Source organism: Neoarius graeffei, chromosome 11, assembly GCF_027579695.1.
Source record: "Neoarius graeffei isolate fNeoGra1 chromosome 11, fNeoGra1.pri, whole genome shotgun sequence".
NCBI lineage: Eukaryota > Metazoa > Chordata > Actinopteri > Siluriformes > Ariidae > Neoarius > Neoarius graeffei.
The window spans coordinates 83566851-83586669 of NC_083579.1; the positions used below are offsets into that span (position 1 = coordinate 83566851).

The 19819-nt window shown below is 46.9% G+C and overlaps 2 protein-coding genes across 3 annotated transcripts in view; both read left to right on the plus strand.

The window, feature by feature from the left end:
* The window catches only part of LOC132894678 (zinc finger protein 271-like), a 99459-nt gene that overhangs the window by 17962 nt on the left and 61678 nt on the right, over nt 1-19819 (plus strand). Inside the window, exon 2 of one of the 2 annotated variants that reach the window (XM_060934813.1) lies at nt 14109-14280. In XM_060934813.1, the coding sequence (XP_060790796.1) occupies nt 14121-14280 (160 nt within the window). In that variant the 5' untranslated portion in view covers nt 14109-14120. Of the gene's footprint in view, nt 1-14108; nt 14281-19819 lie in introns of those variants that run through there. The other variant, XM_060934814.1, reaches the window with a different exon arrangement.
* LOC132894685 (uncharacterized) lies at nt 14289-18904 on the plus strand. The gene is made up of 2 exons (XM_060934830.1): nt 14289-15671; nt 16164-18904. The coding sequence occupies exon 2, from the start codon at nt 16495-16497 to the stop codon at nt 17356-17358; it is 864 nt and encodes a 287-aa protein (XP_060790813.1). The 5' UTR covers nt 14289-15671; nt 16164-16494; the 3' UTR covers nt 17359-18904.

The window sequence follows — 19819 nt, forward strand, 5'->3', positions numbered from 1 at the left end:
CAACAAACTGTTATTCTGGCCCCCTTTTTTTAAACCACTTGTACAAAATCTTGGTAACGTTTGACAGTGGGCTTAAATTTGATAAACAGATTAGTTCTGTTAGAACGAGCTTTTTTTCAGCTCTGTCTTCTTGGCCAAAGTGAAGTAGAGCCTTGCACTCCGGCGGGACTCCCGCGGGACCCGACGCAAAGCAGTGCGGCGCGGGACAAATTTTGAAAGCTCATTGCGGGCGTGGGCAGGAGGGGGAGTGCACAATGCGGGAGCGGGCGGGAGAGGTGATGAGCTGCAGTCCCACTAACTAAAAACGTGTTTAAAATAAAAATTTATAAAGTATTAATTTATGTCTATCATATATAATTTGTGCTGGATATTTTATTTGGCATTAATAACATTTTAAGATCCCTAAATTTGCGGATGTGGTTGTGGCAGCGGGGGCGTGGCCAAGCAGCAGTCTGTGAATGGAGGGTGGGGTCGGGGAAGGTAAGTGGCTAGGTCATTACACCTGATGTCAATTTGTGTGTTTGTTGCAGGGATGGAGTATAAAGGGAGGGGGAGAGGCGAGAAGAGGGATTCGCTCCCTGACCACAACACACACGTGTGTGTGTGTGTGTGTGAGGTGAGTGAACGAGTGAAAGAAAGAAAGCTGAAAAGCTTTCGTGCGTCCCGGGTTTAAGCACCACTATAGTAATCCCCGATGTGGGTGGAGCACAGAAGCACGGCAGGCGAGAGTTTGTGTTCACACCCACTCACTTTATTGAGCTTTTCAGCTTTCTTTCACTCGTTCTCTCTCTCTCTCTCTCTCACACACTACGTACATACGTTGTGGTCGGGGAGCGAATCCCTCTTCTCTCCTCTCCCCCTCCCTTTATACTCCATCCCTGCAACAAATAAACACACACAAATTTACATCAGGTGTAATGACCTAGCCACTTACCTTCCCCGACCCCGCCCTCCATTCACAGACTGCTGCTTGGCCACGCCCCCGCTGCCACAGTGATCTAATCTCGCGTACGTTTCCGATTCCTTTCCGCTCTTCCGTGTTTGAGATCTCCGATCATGGCAGAAGAGCAGAGCTCCTCTAGTGAAGCTCACAATGGGTATCTCTGTAAAGCCTCAGCTTCGCATGCCGCCTGGCAACGCGCACCCTCGCCACATGCGCTAGGTGAAGGATCGGTCAGTGGAGAGCTCAGCTAAGCTCAGCATGTTTAATTCCCCAAGCCAATGACAAGAACTTTCGTGAGAAATAACGCGAACGTCTGCATCATGCGGGATTTGCGGGCCGGAGCGGGACAAAATATGGTGGGTTAGGGTAACTGAAAATTCTGTCCCGCGCAGACCTCTAAAGTGAAGCCGTTTCTCAGTCGGCAGGATCTCGAGAAGGCAATCCATGCATTCATCAGTTAGAGACTGGACTACTGTAATGCCCCTTGTGTTGGCCTCAGCCAGTCTTCAATTTTACGTCTTCAGCTTGTACAGAACGCTGCGGCCCGATTTTTAACAAGCACGTCCAGACGTGAACACACTACTCCTGTGCTGTTGTCACTCCACTGGCTTCCAGTCCATTTTAGAATTGATTTTAAATTTCTGTTTGCTTTTAATGCCATCAATAGCCTGGCTCCCTCTTACTTGTCTGAGATTTTAACTATCCGTGATCATGGTAGGGCCCTGCATTCTTCGGGTCAGCTTCTGTTAGAAGTCCCAAGGTCGAGATCTAAACAGTGGGGTGATCGTTCTTTTGCTGTCGCTGCTCCCCAGACTGTGGAATAATCTGCCCCCCCGGCATTTGCACCACCATTGATCTCGGCCTTTTTAAATCGAAGTTGAAGACCCACTTTTTTAGATTGGCATTCAGTCCTGACTAGGGGAGTGTTGTTTTTGAGGGGTACTTTGTTTCGTCTGTTCTATTTCATGTACTTCTGAAAGGCTTTTAATAACCTGCAGCACTGCGGCACCTTCTGGAGTCAAAACCTGTTTTCATGTACTTTTTTTTTAAATGTATTGTTTTCTACAAAACACTTGTTGTAGTGTTATGTTTTATGGCTTTGATGTAGTTTCGTATGGTTTATTTCACACCTCTGTTAGTGCACCATTGTTGGAATATTGGGCCCGCCTCATAAATTGAATTGTAACCTCCAGGTATAGCTGTTTGTGGGCAGTGAAGGACCAGGTGGTCCATGTCTTGTGGTGCCTGTTGGCATTTTGGACATGTTGGAGTGTCACGATAACCCCATTGGTAGAGATTCACAGCGGTTCGTCCACTTTTTGATAAAATTCTATTGGATTGGACCCACTCGCGTCTTGAGAGGGCCGAAAAGCCTGGGAGTGGGTCTGTTGGGTTTGTAATTATTTCTCCTCCCTGTGGTATGTTCGAATCCCATTCTCTTTTCCAGGATTCATTTATGTTGAAATTTGGATTACTTGTTTTGAAGAAGGGTTTTCGTGATTTTAGTCTGTTGATGTTAGGGGCAGAGTCAAGTACCCTTCTCACCGGGGTAGATTCGTCCAGCAGTTGTATACGCTCATGTTGGCGCTGGGTTGCTTGTTCCCTGCGCAGGTGTGGCGGGGCGATTGATGCCATCACAGGGAGCCAGGCTGTAGGTGTGGCTTTGATGGAACCTGTGATTATTCTCATGGCTGAGTTCAGCTGAACATCTATTTTGTTGGTATGGGAGCAGCGGCTCCAGACTGGAGCACAGTACTCAGCAGCACTGTAGCACAGTGCAAGAGCTGAAGTCCACAAGACAGACTGTGATGCTCCCCGGTTGGTACCAGCTAGTTTTCTTATTATTGCACATCACTTTTTGAGCTTCTGTGTTGTGGCCTCGCAATGTTGGCGCTCGATCTAAAGTAACCCCCAGGTATTTTGGGGTTAAGTCTGAAGGCAAAATATTTCCTCCAATGTTATCACGGACTTGCAGTGTCTGATTTGCTGAGTGTTTAAGTGAAATACAGAGCTAACAGTCTTTGTGACATTCGTTTTCAGGTACCATTTATTAAAAAAAGATGTGTAGTGTTTCCACGTCTCTTGTTAGGGCATTTTCTAATATTTCAAATGAACGTGCCTGTGTGGCAGTAGCTAGGTCATCTGCGTATCCAAATTTTAGGGATTCCGTGGGTGGCATGTCACTTATATAAATGTTAAAGAGTAGGTGCAAGCACTGAACCCTGGGGGACTCCGTTCTGTATTTGTTTGGGTTTGCTCATCTGGTCAGCGATGCGTACAAAGTAGCTACGGTTTCCTGTCATTTTGTAAAGCAGCCTCAGTGTGGCGCTATGTTTTATATATGACGACAGCTTAAACATGAGCCCCTCGTGCCACACTGTATCATAGGCGGCTGACAGGTCTACAAAGATGGCACCAATTTTCTGTTTGTTTTCATATCCTGATTCAGTGTAGGAGGTGAGAGCTAGAACTTGTTCTACTGTGTCGCGCTGGGTTCTGAAACCTGCTTGTTCTGGTGGAATGTGCATTTGCTATGGAAAGTCCGCACTATAATGACAGGCGTACTAACACCTTCTGCGCGCTTCGGTAGCGCAATGATACGGAGCTCAGATATCAATGCGCTGCCGAAGCACGCAGAAGGTGTTAGTACGCCTGTCATTATAGTGCGGACTTTCCATAGCATAGAAAATCGCCATGTTTCAATTTATGAAACAAGTTCAGTTACACATCACTGGTCATATAAACCTATGTAAACAGGAAAAACGTGGAAGAGTTTGGTCGCATCTAACTACAGCCCCAAAAAATACCGTTGGCCATACTGAGCCTAGCTACATTGCTAACAGGAGTGACAGCGAGTCTGACTGCGTCTGACTGACTGGGAGGTCGCGCAGAGCTCGGAGAGGTACGGAGCAGCTCGTCTCAATTCAGATAAGAGCATATTTCATTATGGAAATACGGTGGACTGTTCCTTTAAGAGTCTTGGTGCTGGGCAATTCCATGTAAATGTCAACCTCACCATGCAAAAATAAAGCAACATGTAATACATCAAAACCACTCCCAGAGATCTCACCTAGGCCTGTATTTTACAGATGTGAATAAGTTGAACCAATTTGTAACCAACCTAATATGTCACTGTCAGTTTTTCTTTCTTATAATGTAAAACCCAAGCTAAAACCAACTTTGATCATGTACAATTCTATATTATTGCCACAAGCCACAGAAATGTATGCTAAAACAATAGCCATCCTAAATATTATTTAAGAACTTTGATAGTTTTAGCTGATATTTAGAGAGTTTTTCAAAGGGTTATGGTGGTTAAATTGCTGATTTTCAAAACGTATGCCATGTCTATTTCAGACGCGTCACATCCATAACGCTGACTTTTCCTTCCGAAACTCTGCATGAAATACAAAATATTTTAAACAAAGATTTTTTTAATATTCACCTTGGACCCCTCTATCAAATGGATATCTCCATTTCGACATTAGGTTTACAATTTCACAGTTTTTGATAAAAAAAATGTACAGTCACCCAAGAAAAGTGATACTTTTTCTGTCACATCCATAACGCATCTTTTATTGGCGTTTTCTGGCATGCCCTAGGTGTACTATGGGAATTGTTCTTGTTCTATCACTTCTCCAGTATGGTACAGCCTTAAAATATGCAACACCTGTTTAAATACTGGGAGACAATAAAACATGCACTGGGTCATTTGTTGCCATTTTGAGTTCAAGTGTCAAGTCCATAACGCTGGAATTGCTCTGCTATAAAATAAAATTTTAAATATTTAAGAAAACAAAACTTTAATATTTAGTCATGTAGTAACATTTTATACTGAAAGCCAGTAAAATTGAGTTCCAGCACATTTTTATTTATTTATTTATTTATTTATTTATTTATTAACAGCTGATTACTTCATATGTAAAGATACTGAAAACAAGGTGCACACATTAATTAAATGAAGTACTTTCATAAAATAATGCCATTTGGCTTGTGCTTGATAATGACAACCTGAAGTTTTTCTTTCCATCAGTCTGCCTTGGTCTCTTGGCAGAACTTTGCTTTTCCAATGGTTCTATTTCGTTTCTACTGACTGCCAGAGGCGGTGCTTTCAGCACATGGATATCCATCACACGAACGTGCAGGTCGAGTAATAGTAACAACAAAGTCACGTGTGACCTGGGTGACGTCACCCCGTGACCCCGGCATAAAAGACCGGTAAACCCAGGAAGTGACCTCTTACATCTTCTCGCGTTTGCAGGTTGCGAGTTGGATTGAAATTTGGACAAAGCGCTGTGGTAGTTTCGTTACCCGTAGGGTTGGGGCTGTGCTTATGCACCCTCCAAGAAACTGCGCTAAGTCCACCAACTCTTTTCTTCTTATATTGATTTATTACTCCGTAAGCTGAGTGCTCTCGCTCGGTGGAGTTAGCTGATTAGCCCTCCGGGGCGGTGTCCTCACCGCTGGAGGCCGGCTTGTTTTCGCTTCAGGTAAGCGGGTTTCATTATTTAAATTAAAGCGGCGTTCCTCTCGCCGCTGTTTATCAGTTCTGCGGCGCTCGGCGCCTATCCTTGTTAATATTATTAACCACCTTGTTTTGTGTAGCCTCGCCGCCGGCCTGTTCACAGGCCGGCTGTCTTGTGTGTTGTATTCGTATTGATTTATTACTCCGTTAAGCTGAGCGCTCTCGCTCGGTGGAGTTAGCTGATTAGTCCTCCGGGGCGGTGTCCTCACCGCTGGAGGCCGGCTTGTCTTCATTCAGGTAAGCGGTTTTCATTTATTTAATTTTAAGCGGTGGTTCTCGCCGCTGTTTATCAGTTCTGTGGCGCACTGCGCCTATCTTTGTTAATATTATTAACCGCCTTATTTTGTGTAGCCTTGTCTCCGGCCTGCTCACAGGCCGGCGGTCTTGTGTTGTATTGTTTGTTACTCCGTTAAGCTGAGTGCTCTCGCTCGGTGGAGTTAGCTGATTAGTCCTCCGGGGCGGTGTCCTCGCCGCTGGAGGCTGGCTTGTCCTCATTCAGGTAAGCGGTTTTCATTTATTTAATTTAAAGCGGTGTTCCTCGCCGCTGTTTATCAGTTCTGTGGCGCACTGCGCCTATCTTTGTTAATATTATTAACCGCCTTATTTTGTGTAGCCTTGTCTCCGGCCTGCTCACAGGCCGGCGGTCTTGTGGGTTGTATTCATATTGTTACTCCGTTAAGCTGAGCGCTCTCGCTCGGTGGAGTTAGCTGACTAGCCCTCCGGGGCGGTGTCCTCGCCGCTGGAGGCTGGCTTGTTGTCGCCCAGGTAAGCGGTTTTCATTCATCTAAATTAAAACGGTGTTTCTCGCCGCTGCTTATCAGTGCTGTGGCGCACGGCGCCTATCCTTGTTAATATTCCCGACCACGGGTGTGTTCGCCCGGTCGTTTTCATTACCACCTGATTGTTTATTTTGGGCTGCTTACTTGGGGTGTTCTCGCCCTATTTTTTAAGTTCCCTTCTGCCAGCCAGGCGTCATGGACCTCTTCTCTCGCTGCGCCAACTGCCGGTCCCCCTCGAACCGGAGGACGGCCACCGCGAGTGCCCCTCATGCCTGGGTATTGATCACCTGCGGCAGGGGCTGACGGACATGGCCTGCGCAGACTGCATGTGCCTGAGCATCCAGCCAACGCTGAGGGCTGCATTGGCCCGTCTGGGGTTGGACACGCCCCGGTGGCCCAGCATCAGAGCGCTTTCTTCAGAGGTCCCACATAGCCTTCCTCGTTGTCTGTTCCGCCCTCGGCCTCATACATCGAGGAGTTACAGAGGTGTTGGGCGGACCCTAGATGCCTTCCCACCTCCCTAGTGACTGCAGGGCCCTGGCGGCAATGCAGGACACCCCTACCTATGGCCTCCTGCAGATGCCCAACATTGAGAAGCGGCTTTCATTCATTTAAATTAAAGCGGTGTTTCTCACCGCTGTTTATCAGTTCTGTGGCGCACAGTGCCTATCCTTGTTAATATTATCAACCGCTTGTTTTGTGTAGTCTTGTCTCCGGCCTGCTCACGGGCCGGCTGTCTTGTGTGTTATATTCGTATTGGTTGTTACTCCGTTAAGCTGAGCGCTCTCGCTCGGTGGAGTTAGCTGACTAGCCCTCCGAGGCGTGTCCTCGCTGCTGGAGGCCGGTTGTTGTCGCTCAGGTAAGCGGTCTTCATTCATTTAAATTAAAGCGGTGTTTCTCGCCGCTGTTTATCAGTTCTGTAGCGCACGGCGCCATCCTTGTTAATATTCCCGACCACGGGTGTGTTCGCCCGGTCGTTTATTTCTTATTTCCGCCTGATAGTTTATTTTGGGCTACTTACTTGGAGCATTCTCGCCCTATTTAAGTTCCCTTCTGCCAGCCAGGTGTCATGGACCCCCAGACGCTGGAGGGGACGAGCGCGGCATCACGGGAGCTGTGTGACGCGGCTCCAGGCCTTTGCCTACTCGTCGCGGGAACTGGGCCGGCTGATGTCGTATCTCACCCTCGGCCGCCAGCAGATATGGTGGGCACAGTCCCCTCTGGCCGAGCCCGACCGGCGTGTGCTGCACTCTCTCCCTGTTGTCCCCGGGGAGCCGTTTGGCGAAGCCACTCAGCAAGCCCTGGATCGGAGTGCCCAGGTCATCTAGGCGTAACAGCAGTTCGCTGGCCCCCGCCAGGCCCACCACCATGGCAATGCTGCCCAGTCCTTCAGGGGGCCCACACCGACTCTGTCTCGGCCACGCACCCGCCAGGAGACCAGACGGGTTGATGACTTTCGCCACCCCACCACCTCCCGGACCCGCGGTGCCGCCCCCTACACCCAGTCCACTCCTTGTCGCCCCCATGGTGACCGACGGGGGCGCTCTGGACGGCGCTGACATCAGCGCGCCGGCGGTCGGCCGCTTTTCCAGCGAACAGCTCCAAAGCTGGAGAGCGTTGACCCCTGGGTGCTGGTGACCCTCACCGAGGGTTACCGCATCCAGTTCTGCCGCCGTCCACCACGTTTCATGGGGTCAAACACCACCGTGAGCCATCCGGGGAAGTCCCTCGTCCCCCGGCAGGAAATCGCCACCCTCCTGGAGAAAGGAGCAGTCTCTCCCGTCGACAGGCAGAGACAGCAAGGTGGGTTCTACTCCAGGTATTTTCTGGTTCCGAAGGACGGCGGTATCCGCCCGATCCTCGACCTGAGGTCCCTCAATCCCACTTGAGGACCATGAGATTCCGCATGCTACGTACAGTGGATGTCTTACACCACATCCAGGCGGGCGACTGGTTGTCACCTTGGCCTGAAAGACGCCTACTTCCATGTTCCCATTGTGCCACACCACAGGCAGTTCCTGCGGTTTGCCTTCGAGGGCCAGGCTTTCGAGTTCAATGTTCTGCCCTTTGGGATATCGCTGGCACCCCGTGTGTTCACCGGGTGTGCGGCAGCGGCATCGGCACTACTTCAGGCAAGGGGTTTGCGTGTCCTGCCCTACCTGGACGACTGGCTTGTCTGTTCACGGTCAGCAGCTCAGGCCCGCACCAACATCGCGACTGTGCTCTCGCATGTCGTAGAGCTGGGGCTCAGGGTGAATTACAAGAAGAGCTCGCTGGTGCCCAGCCGGGAGACGACTTTCTTGGGCGTGCACCTGGATTCGAGGTCGTTGATGGTAACTCCCTCCCAGACAAGGATCCACAACATCCGCCTACTGCTTGGCCGCTTCGGACGGGGTAGGTCACTCGCCCTGAAGACCTTTCAGCGCCTGCTGGGCATGCTTACGGCAGCCTCCTCTCTGGTCCCGCTGGGACTTCTGGACTTATGCCGCTTCAGAGGTGGTTCAACGGTCTCCACCTCCACCCGGTGCTGCACGGGCGCAGCACATCAACGTGCTGGAGCTACGGGCTGTGTTCCTCGGCCTACAGCACTTCCTCCTAGGCCTGACCGGCAGACACGTTCTGGTGCGGACGGACAACGCTACGGTAGTGTACTACATCAACCACCAGGGAGGCACAAGTCCCTCCAGTGCTTGGAAGTGGCTGGCCAACTTCTGCGGTGGGCCCATCGACATCTCTTGAGCCTGCGTGCCATGTACTTGCCAGGCACTGCCAACAGGGCAGCAGATCTGCTGTCCCGCCAGGACCCCGATCCCGGGGAATGGAGACTCAACCCAGCGGTGGTTCTCGCCATCTGGGAACATTTTGGCAGGGCAGAGGTGGACCTCTTTGCCTGCCGGGAGTCGACACACTGCCCTCTGTGGTTCAGCCTCCACGGCCCAGTCCCCTGGGCCAGGATGCGCTGGCGCATGCTTGGCCGAGGCAACTGCTGTATGCCTCCCCCCCTCTGCTGCTGATCATGCCAACCCTACACAGGGTTGCGATGGACCACCACGGGCTGCTGCTTGTCGCCCCCCCGGTGGCCGGGCAGAGTGTGGTTCCCAAGTTGCTGCAACTTCTGAACGGCGACCCCTGGTGCCTGCCAGTGAGGACTGACCTGCTATCACAGCTGGGAGGGCAGATCTGGCACCCGGATCCAGCCCGTCTGCAGCTCTGGGTATGGCCGCTGAAGGGCCGGACCCCCTGCGAGGTCCTTGTGAGCCGGCAGTGGTCAATACCATTGCAAGCTCTCGGGCACCCCCCACCAATGCCCTCTATGCCAACAGATGGAGGCTTTTCTCCAACTGGTGCTTAACTCGGGGGGAGGAGCCTACATGCTGCCCCCTGCCGACCATTTGACTGTTCCGCCAGTCTCTGCTTTTGATAAGGGTCTTACCCCTGCCACCATCAAGGTCTATGCAGCTGCCATCTCTGCTCAGCATGCCAGAGTTGGGGGAAGGACCGTGGGGTCCCACGCCTTGGTGGCACGTTTCTTGAAGGGTGCTCTCCGGTTGAGACCCCCCCCCGACGGAGCCGGGTACCCACATGGGACCTTCATTGGTGCTGCAGGCTCTCTGCGACGCACCGTTCTGAGCCCCTGCTCACGGCAGACATTTCATGGCTCTCCCTGAAGACTGCTTTTCTTCTGGCTATTACATCGACGAGGCGCGTCGGGGAACTACACGCGCTGTCAGTCAGTGGGGAGTGCCTGCAGTGGCACTCCGGCGACAGTGGGGTCACCCTGTGGCCTAACCCCTCTTTCCTCCCAAAGACCCTCTCTGCTACCTTCGTCAACCAGCCCCTTAGCCTTGCGGCGTTCGAGGCGGGCCATGGTGAGAGGTCGGAACTTTTGTGCCCAGTTCGCGCCCTCAGGGTGTACGTGTCGCGTACAGAGGGCTTCCGTAGGAGTGACGCCCTGTTTCTGTGCCACACAGGACCGTCGAGGGGTCTGGCGCTCTCTAAGCAGAGGCTATCCAAGTGGATAGTCGAGGCCATATTACATGCCTACAGGCACAGTGGCTTCCCGATTCCTCCGGCTGCCAGGGCGCACTCTGCACGGGGCGTGGTAGCCTCATGGGCATCACTGAAGGGCGTGCCCCTTTCAGACATATGCAGCGCAGCTTCCTGGGCTTCCAGCTGCACCTTCACCAGGTTTTACCGTCTTAATGTCGTCCCACATAATCCTGTGGCGACGGTTGTCATTCCAGGCCCGTCGCAGCAGCACTGGGTACGGGTAGGCACTCCTCATGACCTGGTTGGTATTAGTCATCCATGTGCTGAAAGCACCGCCTCTGGCGGTCAGTAGAAACGAAATAGAACGAGGGTTATGTATATAACCGCGGTTCTATGAGTTTCGGATGACCGCCAGAGCTTGGCAGTCACTCGGAGTGTACACGAGAAGATTTGCCAAGAGGTCACTTCCTGGGTTTACCGGTCTTTTATGCCGGGGTCACGGGGTGACGTCACCCAGGTCACACGTGACTTTGTTGTTACTATTACTCGACCTGCACGTTCGTGTGATGGATATCCATGTGCTGAAAGCACCGCCTCTGGCGGTCATCCGAAACTCATAGAACCGCGGTTATATACATAACCCTCGTTTCTTCTATTAAAGCATATATAAAAACATTTCTTAGTAATGCAGGGTTGGACTTAAAGCAGTCCCCATTGGGAAAATGCTCTACAAAACCATAAAGGACTCCATTTTTGAAAGACCATGGAGTATAGGGACTTGAAAATTTGAACGTCTTCGTCAAACCCTGTACCTACTGCATGGACAGAATCTTGCTGTATTTGAATATTAATCAAAAGCAACACAGTACATCTTTCACAGACAAAATACTCATTGTTAGTTTGAAATTTAGTTAAGTTCCTTTTTGATCAAAGGATTAGTGTTTTTCACGACCCAATATTTCATCTAGATTATAACGTAACAAATATAGGCAGTGTTCTCCACGGGTGCTTTTAAAGTGGCGCACCGCCACATTATAATTCTGGCCTGCCACCCTTCCCTTGGCCAAAAAAAAAAAAAGTAACTTCATCAGTATGCACCAAATAAATCGTAAAGTATTTACTTTATTATAATTTAACTATTTAACATGCAGAAGACCATTAAATGAATGCTTATGGGGCTATGCGAAGTGGCCATGCGATTGCAATAGAAAAACATCCAGCCGGCTGCATACAGATTGTGACACAGAGCTCTGCAGATTGAGGTCTATCCCTGCATTACACTACACCGCACCACATTACACCATACTGACACATGGCAACGTTGGAAGCTGCAGCTAGCCAGCAGCTAAGTAACTTCGCAGTGCACACGCAGATTGTTTGTAGCGTTATTGTGCAACGGTTACGCTTATCTATCGTCTTTTCTGACCATACACAGTTACAGTGATCATATAACGGCGTGCACACGCGCACACAAGTTCAAGTCTTTTATTTTACGTATCTGTGATTGTGTAGGTGAGAACTGCGTTTTCCTGTTGCTTTACTGTTTGTTTACTGCAGGACTTCCAGGTTCCTGGGTCAAAGGACCCAAACTATGAAGGCCGGGGTGGCTTTGTAGTGCCAGTCTTGGGCATGCACAAGCTGGTGCACATGGACTGTAGTGGTTTCACCCCATTAACATTATGCGTATTTTTTTTTTTTAAAAGCAGCATTTATTGTAACTGGGTATTTTGTTTATGAATTATAGAGATTATTGGCATGCACTTAGACCCGAGATTATGTAAATGTATGGTTTATGCAATGTTGGTAATATAAAGTAATTGGTATCTTCCAGTGGGTGGGGACAGGCCACTATATCTAGCCCTCTGAAGGGAGGTGGATTAGTTGGGTCATGGCGCTGTCTGTTATGTAGTGGTCATGTAATGTGCATGTAATCAGGTGGTGCAAACATGGTGCAATACAGTATTCATTTTATAGACAGGGTTTTTTTTTTTTGGTAATAATTACTTGAACTCTTATTATAATTTAGTTTGTGTTAAATTTCTGGTGCTACTTTGGGAAACCAGACCCAATAAAACATTGTATTAAAAGTTCTATCTTTGGCCGTTGTCCATCAGATGACATGTACAGTAAGAGTGTTAATTTTTTATAAAATGATTTTAACAATGATTTAGCAATTCCTATCCATTATTGGCCAGTTTCACTGTCAAAAAAAGCCCAAAGTCTGTCAGCTTCAAGGGGGGGGCTTTGCCCCCCAGCCCCCAAACCCCTGCCACCACCTTTTATTTTTGAAAAGTGGAGAACCCTGATAGAGGTCACAAAAACATTATATATTTTGCAGTACATAGGTACTTGGTGGTCACACACAAAAAAAAAGCCACTAAAGATTTAGACTAACCCGTTGTTGGGTCCAAGTTTGGTTTGGGGTGGAATCGTGTGTGGTTTTTTTTTTTTTTTTACAGAATCCTCCTCCTTGTGATGAGGGTGGTGGTTGTTGAGCTCTATTTCTGCGCATTCATCATCCAAAGTGAGATCTGTTGATAGTGAACTACTAGAAGTTTCTGTAACTGGAGGATTCTTGTTAGGCAGGTTGTCTTTCTTGAAGAAAGATGATGTGCTTCTTTGTGCCATCACGAGAAGAAGAAATCATGCAGTGTGTCGTGTGAATTCTTGCATCAGTGTGAAATTGGTGTGTGGGACAGCGTGGCTAAAATATTTGGAGCATGTGGTCGGGACCCGTCTGGATAGATTGGAGACAGTTTTTGAATCGCAAAACAGTCCACAAATGCCTACATTTTATATATAAATGTTTCTTATTTATATTTTAGATTGCTACAGATTAGCATTTTTATCACAACAAGAATTTTCCATGGTCTGTTAACTCTGGAAAAATTTTTCCTGTGTATGCACTACAGCGCGCGCACCAACCAATCTGCTCACCAGAAATAGAAGAAATATTTACACTTACCTTTGATCTTTGGCTGGATCGAGTTGAAGTTTAAAAATAAAGGCACTGTTCATCAGGGTCACAGTTCTCAAAATTGAATTGAATCGCTGTCCTGAATCATGAATGGAATCACTGTCCTGAATCATCCGACGCACATAAAATCTGCGCGCCATCTTGCAACAAGTTTTACCTCCAAACAGCCTGAACTATGTCTGACAGCATGGCAGGCGAGAGATGACGTTCACACACCACTTTTTTTTTTTTCAGCTTTAATGTCCATTTAGGTACCCAGACATGTGCATACACACAGTTGTGTTTTGGTCTGGGGAAATCTCTGCTCTCCCTCCTTTTCTGTTCTCCACAGTCACTGCAACAAACACACAACATTAATTGACAACAGGTGCATTGACTTTGCTACTCACCTTCCCTGGCCCCGCCTTACATTCACAAACTGACACTAAGCCATGCCCCCACTGCCACAAATGCGTTTGAAGTTCTTCATACTAACTGTCCAGGTTTTTGTGTCATGCCGAGATGATCATTATAAAGAATCGCGATGCCTCCTCTGCCAGTTAGACGAGGCTGGTGTCTATAACTGCAACCAGGAGGACTAGTTTAATTTAATGCTACAGACTCATTTGGTTTAATCCATGTTTCTGTTTAAACACAGTACATTAAACTGCTGATCAGTAAGAAGTTCATTAACAGTTCGTGCTTCAATGTAATGGTACCTGTGTGATGACTCTGTGCAGGTAGCAGACAGGCAGTTTAGCCTGTCCGTCTGCTCCCTGGCCTTGGCTCTGGATTGTCACAGATCAACTAGGCCTGTTCTGAAACTACGAGCTATGCTGCGAGAAATGAGAGCAGCATCTTCCCGAGTGGGATGGATACCGTCCCGCCCTAACAGATTATTTGTTTGATCTTTAGCTGTGTGAGGACATGAAAACGGAGACATCCATGGATGGAGAGACCTCAGAAGCCTGTGTGAAGAAAGAGGAGACGCTGGAGCTGAGCATCTACAACTATGGAGACGATCTCGACAACCCACCTGAAGGCCTTTCTGTTAAAGTGGAAGATCCTGATGATAAAGACTATCTCTGTAAGACATTAGGCCATTCTGGTGCTCAGTAACACTCACTGTTTATTCTACCCTGCACACTATCTGGTGCACTAAAAGTGCAATACAGTACATTTGGGATGTAGCCTCAGTCTTATTTTAATCAACAAATTGTGACATTGAAATTTAGATATTTTTATTGATTAAAGTATGAACTTTGTTTATCGAGCGTGTAACATGATAGCGAGGAGTGAGAGAAACACATTTATTTATTTAAAATACTTTATGAATGAATGATGAATTTATTTTATTTTCGAACATTTTCGAACATGTATAAAAATGTATGTAACTATTTGTACATACAAAAGAAAGAAAATGAAAAAAAGTGACAAAAAAAGAATAAATAAAATAACCAAGAGCTAATACATTACAATGCACCGCACATTGTTCGAAAAAGGAGTGGGAAGAAGTACAATTTTTTTTTTTATTTTATTTCCCACCCCTTTTTAACTACCCTGAAATCCAAACTACATTAATACACCTATAAAAATATATACCATATATACACTTCATAATTATCCATATAAATATATAATTACAAAAATATATACTACATACCATATCTTATATATACTGTGTGTGTGTGCGCATGAACTCTATACATACTCTGAACTCTATACATACATGCATGTATGTATAGAGTTCAGATGCAAAACCCTCTAAACGCCATCTCCGTGAAAAAATGAGTTAAGGATGTTGTGTGAATCCTGGTTACATCTAGTATATGTAAATGAAAATATTTTTGTAAAAAAATAAAAACCACTCCCCGTCTTGTCTAAAAAATCGGTTTAATATCAAACCCCTCTAAACGCCGCTTCGATTTAGCAACAAAAGCCTCTATATTTAACAACCAATCAGAACGTCACTTGGACTCACGTGCTTTAACGCTAGTAAACAAAGTGTCATCAAGGAAGCTGCAACTTTATTCAGAGGGAGATTTCGTGAAATGGCAGATAATACCAACATGGATTACAATGGCATGGATGAACCTGTTCTCCAGACAGTGAATGGGCGGAGAAAACGTCGCGTTGTTGAAAATCATGTTTGCTATAAAGCGAAAATGAACAGATATAGTGGCGAAAATACTGAAAATGGAATAGCCTGCAATCACAACAGGTTGATGTGCGCTGCGGCAAGCTTAACTCAGAACGACCTGGCATACTTTAAAAATCAGCTATACACATCTAAAGATAAAGTTGAACAGGACGCTATACTTCTGTCCCACTTGGAGATTATGCCGGTTCAACGGAGGAGGGAACAAGTTGATGATGAAGACAAGAGACGGCAGAGAGACGTGACCATCAAATACTCCGTTCTGAAGGAAGCTAAAACAAGGGTTCCTGTCTGCCAGGCGTCCTTCATGAGCATTTTCTGTAAGTACAATACAGTTTCTTCCTTCACGAGTTTGTGCTGTCTCTGCCTAAGTTGTCCATGCCCTGATGCTTGTGTAGGCTAATACAGTAGATCAGTAGACAGTTTGAAATCAGTGCAGTCTGTGGTGGGCGTCCCACCCCTTTGCATACCCCCACCTCAGTACTGTTTCAGTGACCAACACCTACCCACCCCACCACAACCTTGGATACACATCACCACAGACCATAAATGAAATAAAAGAGTTAACTTAGAACTATCAAAAGTCAAGGCATGTTTAATTATCTTATGCTATCATTAAGTATAAAAATGGGAGATGAAAAAAGGTCAAAGCATTTGTGACATTTCATATTATCTCAAATATTTTGAAGTCATTTGCATGAATGAATGAAAAATTTTTCTTCCACTTCCTCCTGATTTTTCACAGCAAGAATGAACAGTCAGTCAGCTTAATTTTAATTCTCAACTTTCTTTCTCATTTATTGTCATTATAGGTGTCAAGAAAGAGAGAGTCCAGGGCATTGCCAGGCACTGGTTACAAACTGGCAAGGCACGCCCAGAAAAAAGAGGAGGCTCAAGACCAAATCCTGAAATAACTGCCAAGGAGGAGGTCATCAGAAGTCACATTAAGTCCTTTGCCTGCAGAGCAAGCCATTACGCCTGACGTGGTGCTCCAGGCAGAAAGTATCTGCCTAGTGACCCAAGTGTTGCAAAAATGCATCGCCTTTTTTCGGAGCAGAATCACCTTCAAGTGACTTACTCGCTATATTGGAGCATTTTCGTATATGATTTCAACTTGGCCTTCGGACATCCGGCAAAGGATGTATGTTCCGTGTGTGTGTTAAGTCCCGGATGGCGATGAATGACCTTGGCTTAAAAGAAGAGAAACGAGAGAAAATCCTGCAATACTCCCTCCACAGACGCCGTGCCCGTCAGTTCTACAATATCCTGAATGACGTGGGGGATTCCTTCACTGTCTGCTTTGACGTCATGGAGAACCTTGTCCTGCCGAAATCTGCCATAGTTCAGACGTACTACTCCAGGCAACTCTACTACTATGTCTTTGGAGTGGTGCGTCACCATGGCAGAGGAGAATCCCAAAGTAGGCATGATATCCACCTGTACACATGGCTTGAGTATGAGAACGCGAAGGACAGCAACATGATTGCCTCAGCTCTCCAACACTATTTCACAGCTGTAGCTGCAGACAACCTCCACCTGTGTCAGTGCCTGCGCCTGTTCTCCGACTCATGCTATGGCCAAAACAAGAACATTAATGTGCTGTCTATGCTGTTTGGCCTCCGGTCACAGCTGTTCCCCCACCTCACCATCAACTATTTTTTTCCGGTACGAGGACACCGCTTCCTCCCAGCTGACAGGGTGTTCGGCAGGATCAAACGAGACCTCAGAAAGCACGCCACCATTCTGCTGCCAGACGAATACGCATCCATACTTCACAGGCATGGCAATATCCATCAATATGGGAGAGATTGGCAGTGCTATGATTTCAGGAAGGAAGCCGCTGCCTTCACCACCCAGCAACGATCTTTCAAAATTAGTGACGCCAGGGTCATTCAAATATGTGGGGAAAGGCTGGATGTCAAGTCTTCTTTTGCCGGGGATTTTACTCAGCATTCCGTGCTGAAAAGAGGGAAGAGGTGGCTCCTCTACCTGATGCCAACTGTGTGAAGCTGGCAAAGAAGAGGGATGTGCTGAAGCTGTTGTGTGAGTTGGGAGTGCCTGCAACTGTGCAGGAGTTTTACAATGATGTCTTGTCAAGTGCAGGTGACAGGGACATTGCACAAGATCTGAAGGATGAGTAAATTGTTTCCAATGACTCTCCTGCCTTCCCTGCACACACACACTCCCACACACGCGCATTCTCAGGGGCACACACGCGCTCATCATGCAGAATACACACACAAACACACTCAGACGCAGCAGCTTCGTAAGCATACTCGGAGACTACATACGTGTCAGATGCATAATTCTGTGTGTATCACTACATTACTACATACCTCATCGTCATACCTGAGTTTGATAATTGTCATTGCCTAAAACATGTTTGTCATCTTAAATAATCTTTTGTTCATACTGTGAATTTGATGGCTTGTACCTCCAACTTCATCTTCATCATTTATTTATTTATTTATTTTTAATGAGCCAACCAGGGCGGCATGGTGGTGGTGGTTAGCGCTTTCGCCTCACAGCAAGAAGGTCCGGGTTCGAGCCCCGTGGCCGGCGAGGGCCTTTCTGTGCGGAGTTTGCATGTTCTCCCCGTGTCCGTGTGGGTTTCCTCCGGGTGCTCCGGTTTCCCCCACAGTCCAAAGACATGCAGGTTAGGTTAACTGGTGACTCTAAATTGAGCGTAGGTGTGAATGTGAGTGTGAATGGTTGTCTGTGTCTGTGTCAGCCCTGTGATGACCTGGCGACTTGTCCAGGGTGTACCCCGCCTTTCGCCCGTAGTCAGCTGGGATAGGCTCCAGCTTGCCTGTGACCCTGTAGGACAGGATAAAGCGGCTACAGATAATGAGATGAGATGAGCCAGCCTTGCTTGATGAGTGGCATACGCCAAGGACGGGCTCTTGGATCCTGAAGTATGTGAGAGATACCTGACACATTTGAACACACACACATTATGCATGCACACACGCGCACACTCCTACTACACACACATTCTCAGGGGCACACACACACTCACCATGCAGAATACACACAAACACTCAGACACACTCTCACACAAAAACGCAGCAGCCTCGTAAGCTTACTCAGAGACTACGCGTCAGGTGAACAAGCTGAGTTGATGTGAACTTTTAACATAATTGTGGTTTTTTTTTTAATATGTAACTTATCATACCTGTTTCATAATCTTAAAAAAACCTAAAATAGTTTTGTCATCTTAAATAATCTTTTGTTCATAGTATAAATTTGATGGCTTGTACCTCAATTTCATCTTCATCATTAACTTATTTATACCCATCTAAGTTCTTTGCACTGCTGTGTTTTTGTTATTGCTGTTACTGTGTTAATGTACTGACATAAACTTACCTTTCTTGGCAGAACGTTGCTTGCTGCTGTATATTTTGTGTATAGATTTTCATGTTTACATAAGATTTTTATATTGCACTTTAGTTTTATTTCAATGTATTTTATTGGGTGTAGTACTTTGTATCACCTGCTTAGAAAGTCCACTGATGTGAAGAAAATAAACCTATTGGCATTGTGATTACACTGTGTGGATTTCGAATTTCTTAAATTTTGACATGACAGGCCTTCTGCCTTCATTTATGAAGAGAGGTGTTGGTATTATTAGGTATTACCTAAAAATATGGTGCAATTTGCTCATGATCATAGGTCCCATATTAAATTAGCTATGAGTGAGCCAACCACACCACCATCACAACCACCCCATATGTGTGGTATCATAATTAGGGGCCAAGCAGCGAAGCTGGCGAAGGCCCCTAATGTGTTTGTCGGTTTTCTTATTATTATTATTATTATTATTATTATTCAACTTTCTTCTCCTATGGGAAGTCAATGGCAGCCCATAGAGCCACACATAGGAAAATGCTCAAATTTGGCACACACATTTTAGACAGTCTCAGCATTCCCCACAACAATTTTTAGGTCCCCACCCCAAACCCTCTAGCGCCACCAGCAGGTCAAAGTTGCAGGTACATTTCTGGTTGTAACTTTTGAACCGTACGTCCGATTTTCAAAAACTTGGTATCCCTGGAATCCTTGGGTCAAGACGAATCCAAAGCACCCCATGACGTCATTTTCCGCCCATATAGTTTTCCCGCCATTTTGAATTTTGTGAAAATCACTTAAAATGCTTCTCCTCCCTCAATTTTTGACCAATTTCTCCCAAACTTGGTAGATGACAACTGTGGACTAACCTGCACAAGAAACTTACCCGGATTTTAGAATTTCATAAGCGTTTGGCCGTGGCAGCCAATCAAATTTGGCTGCGAACACGCCAAACAGGAAGTGTGCTCATATTTCGGTTGCCCTTTGGCCTATCTTAACGAAACTTGGTGAGATTATGCCCCACCACTGCATGAAGGAACACAAAAAAAGTGGAACAAATTGGCTGCTAGGGGGCGCTATAACTAGGAAAAATGACTTTTGGCTCATATCTCATGATCCG

Bases quoted from the DNA above. Each gene is read 5' to 3' on its own strand.
- LOC132894685 (XM_060934830.1), top strand. From the start codon at position 16,495: ATGTTCCGTGTGTGTGTTAAGTCCCGGATGGCGATGAATGACCTTGGC.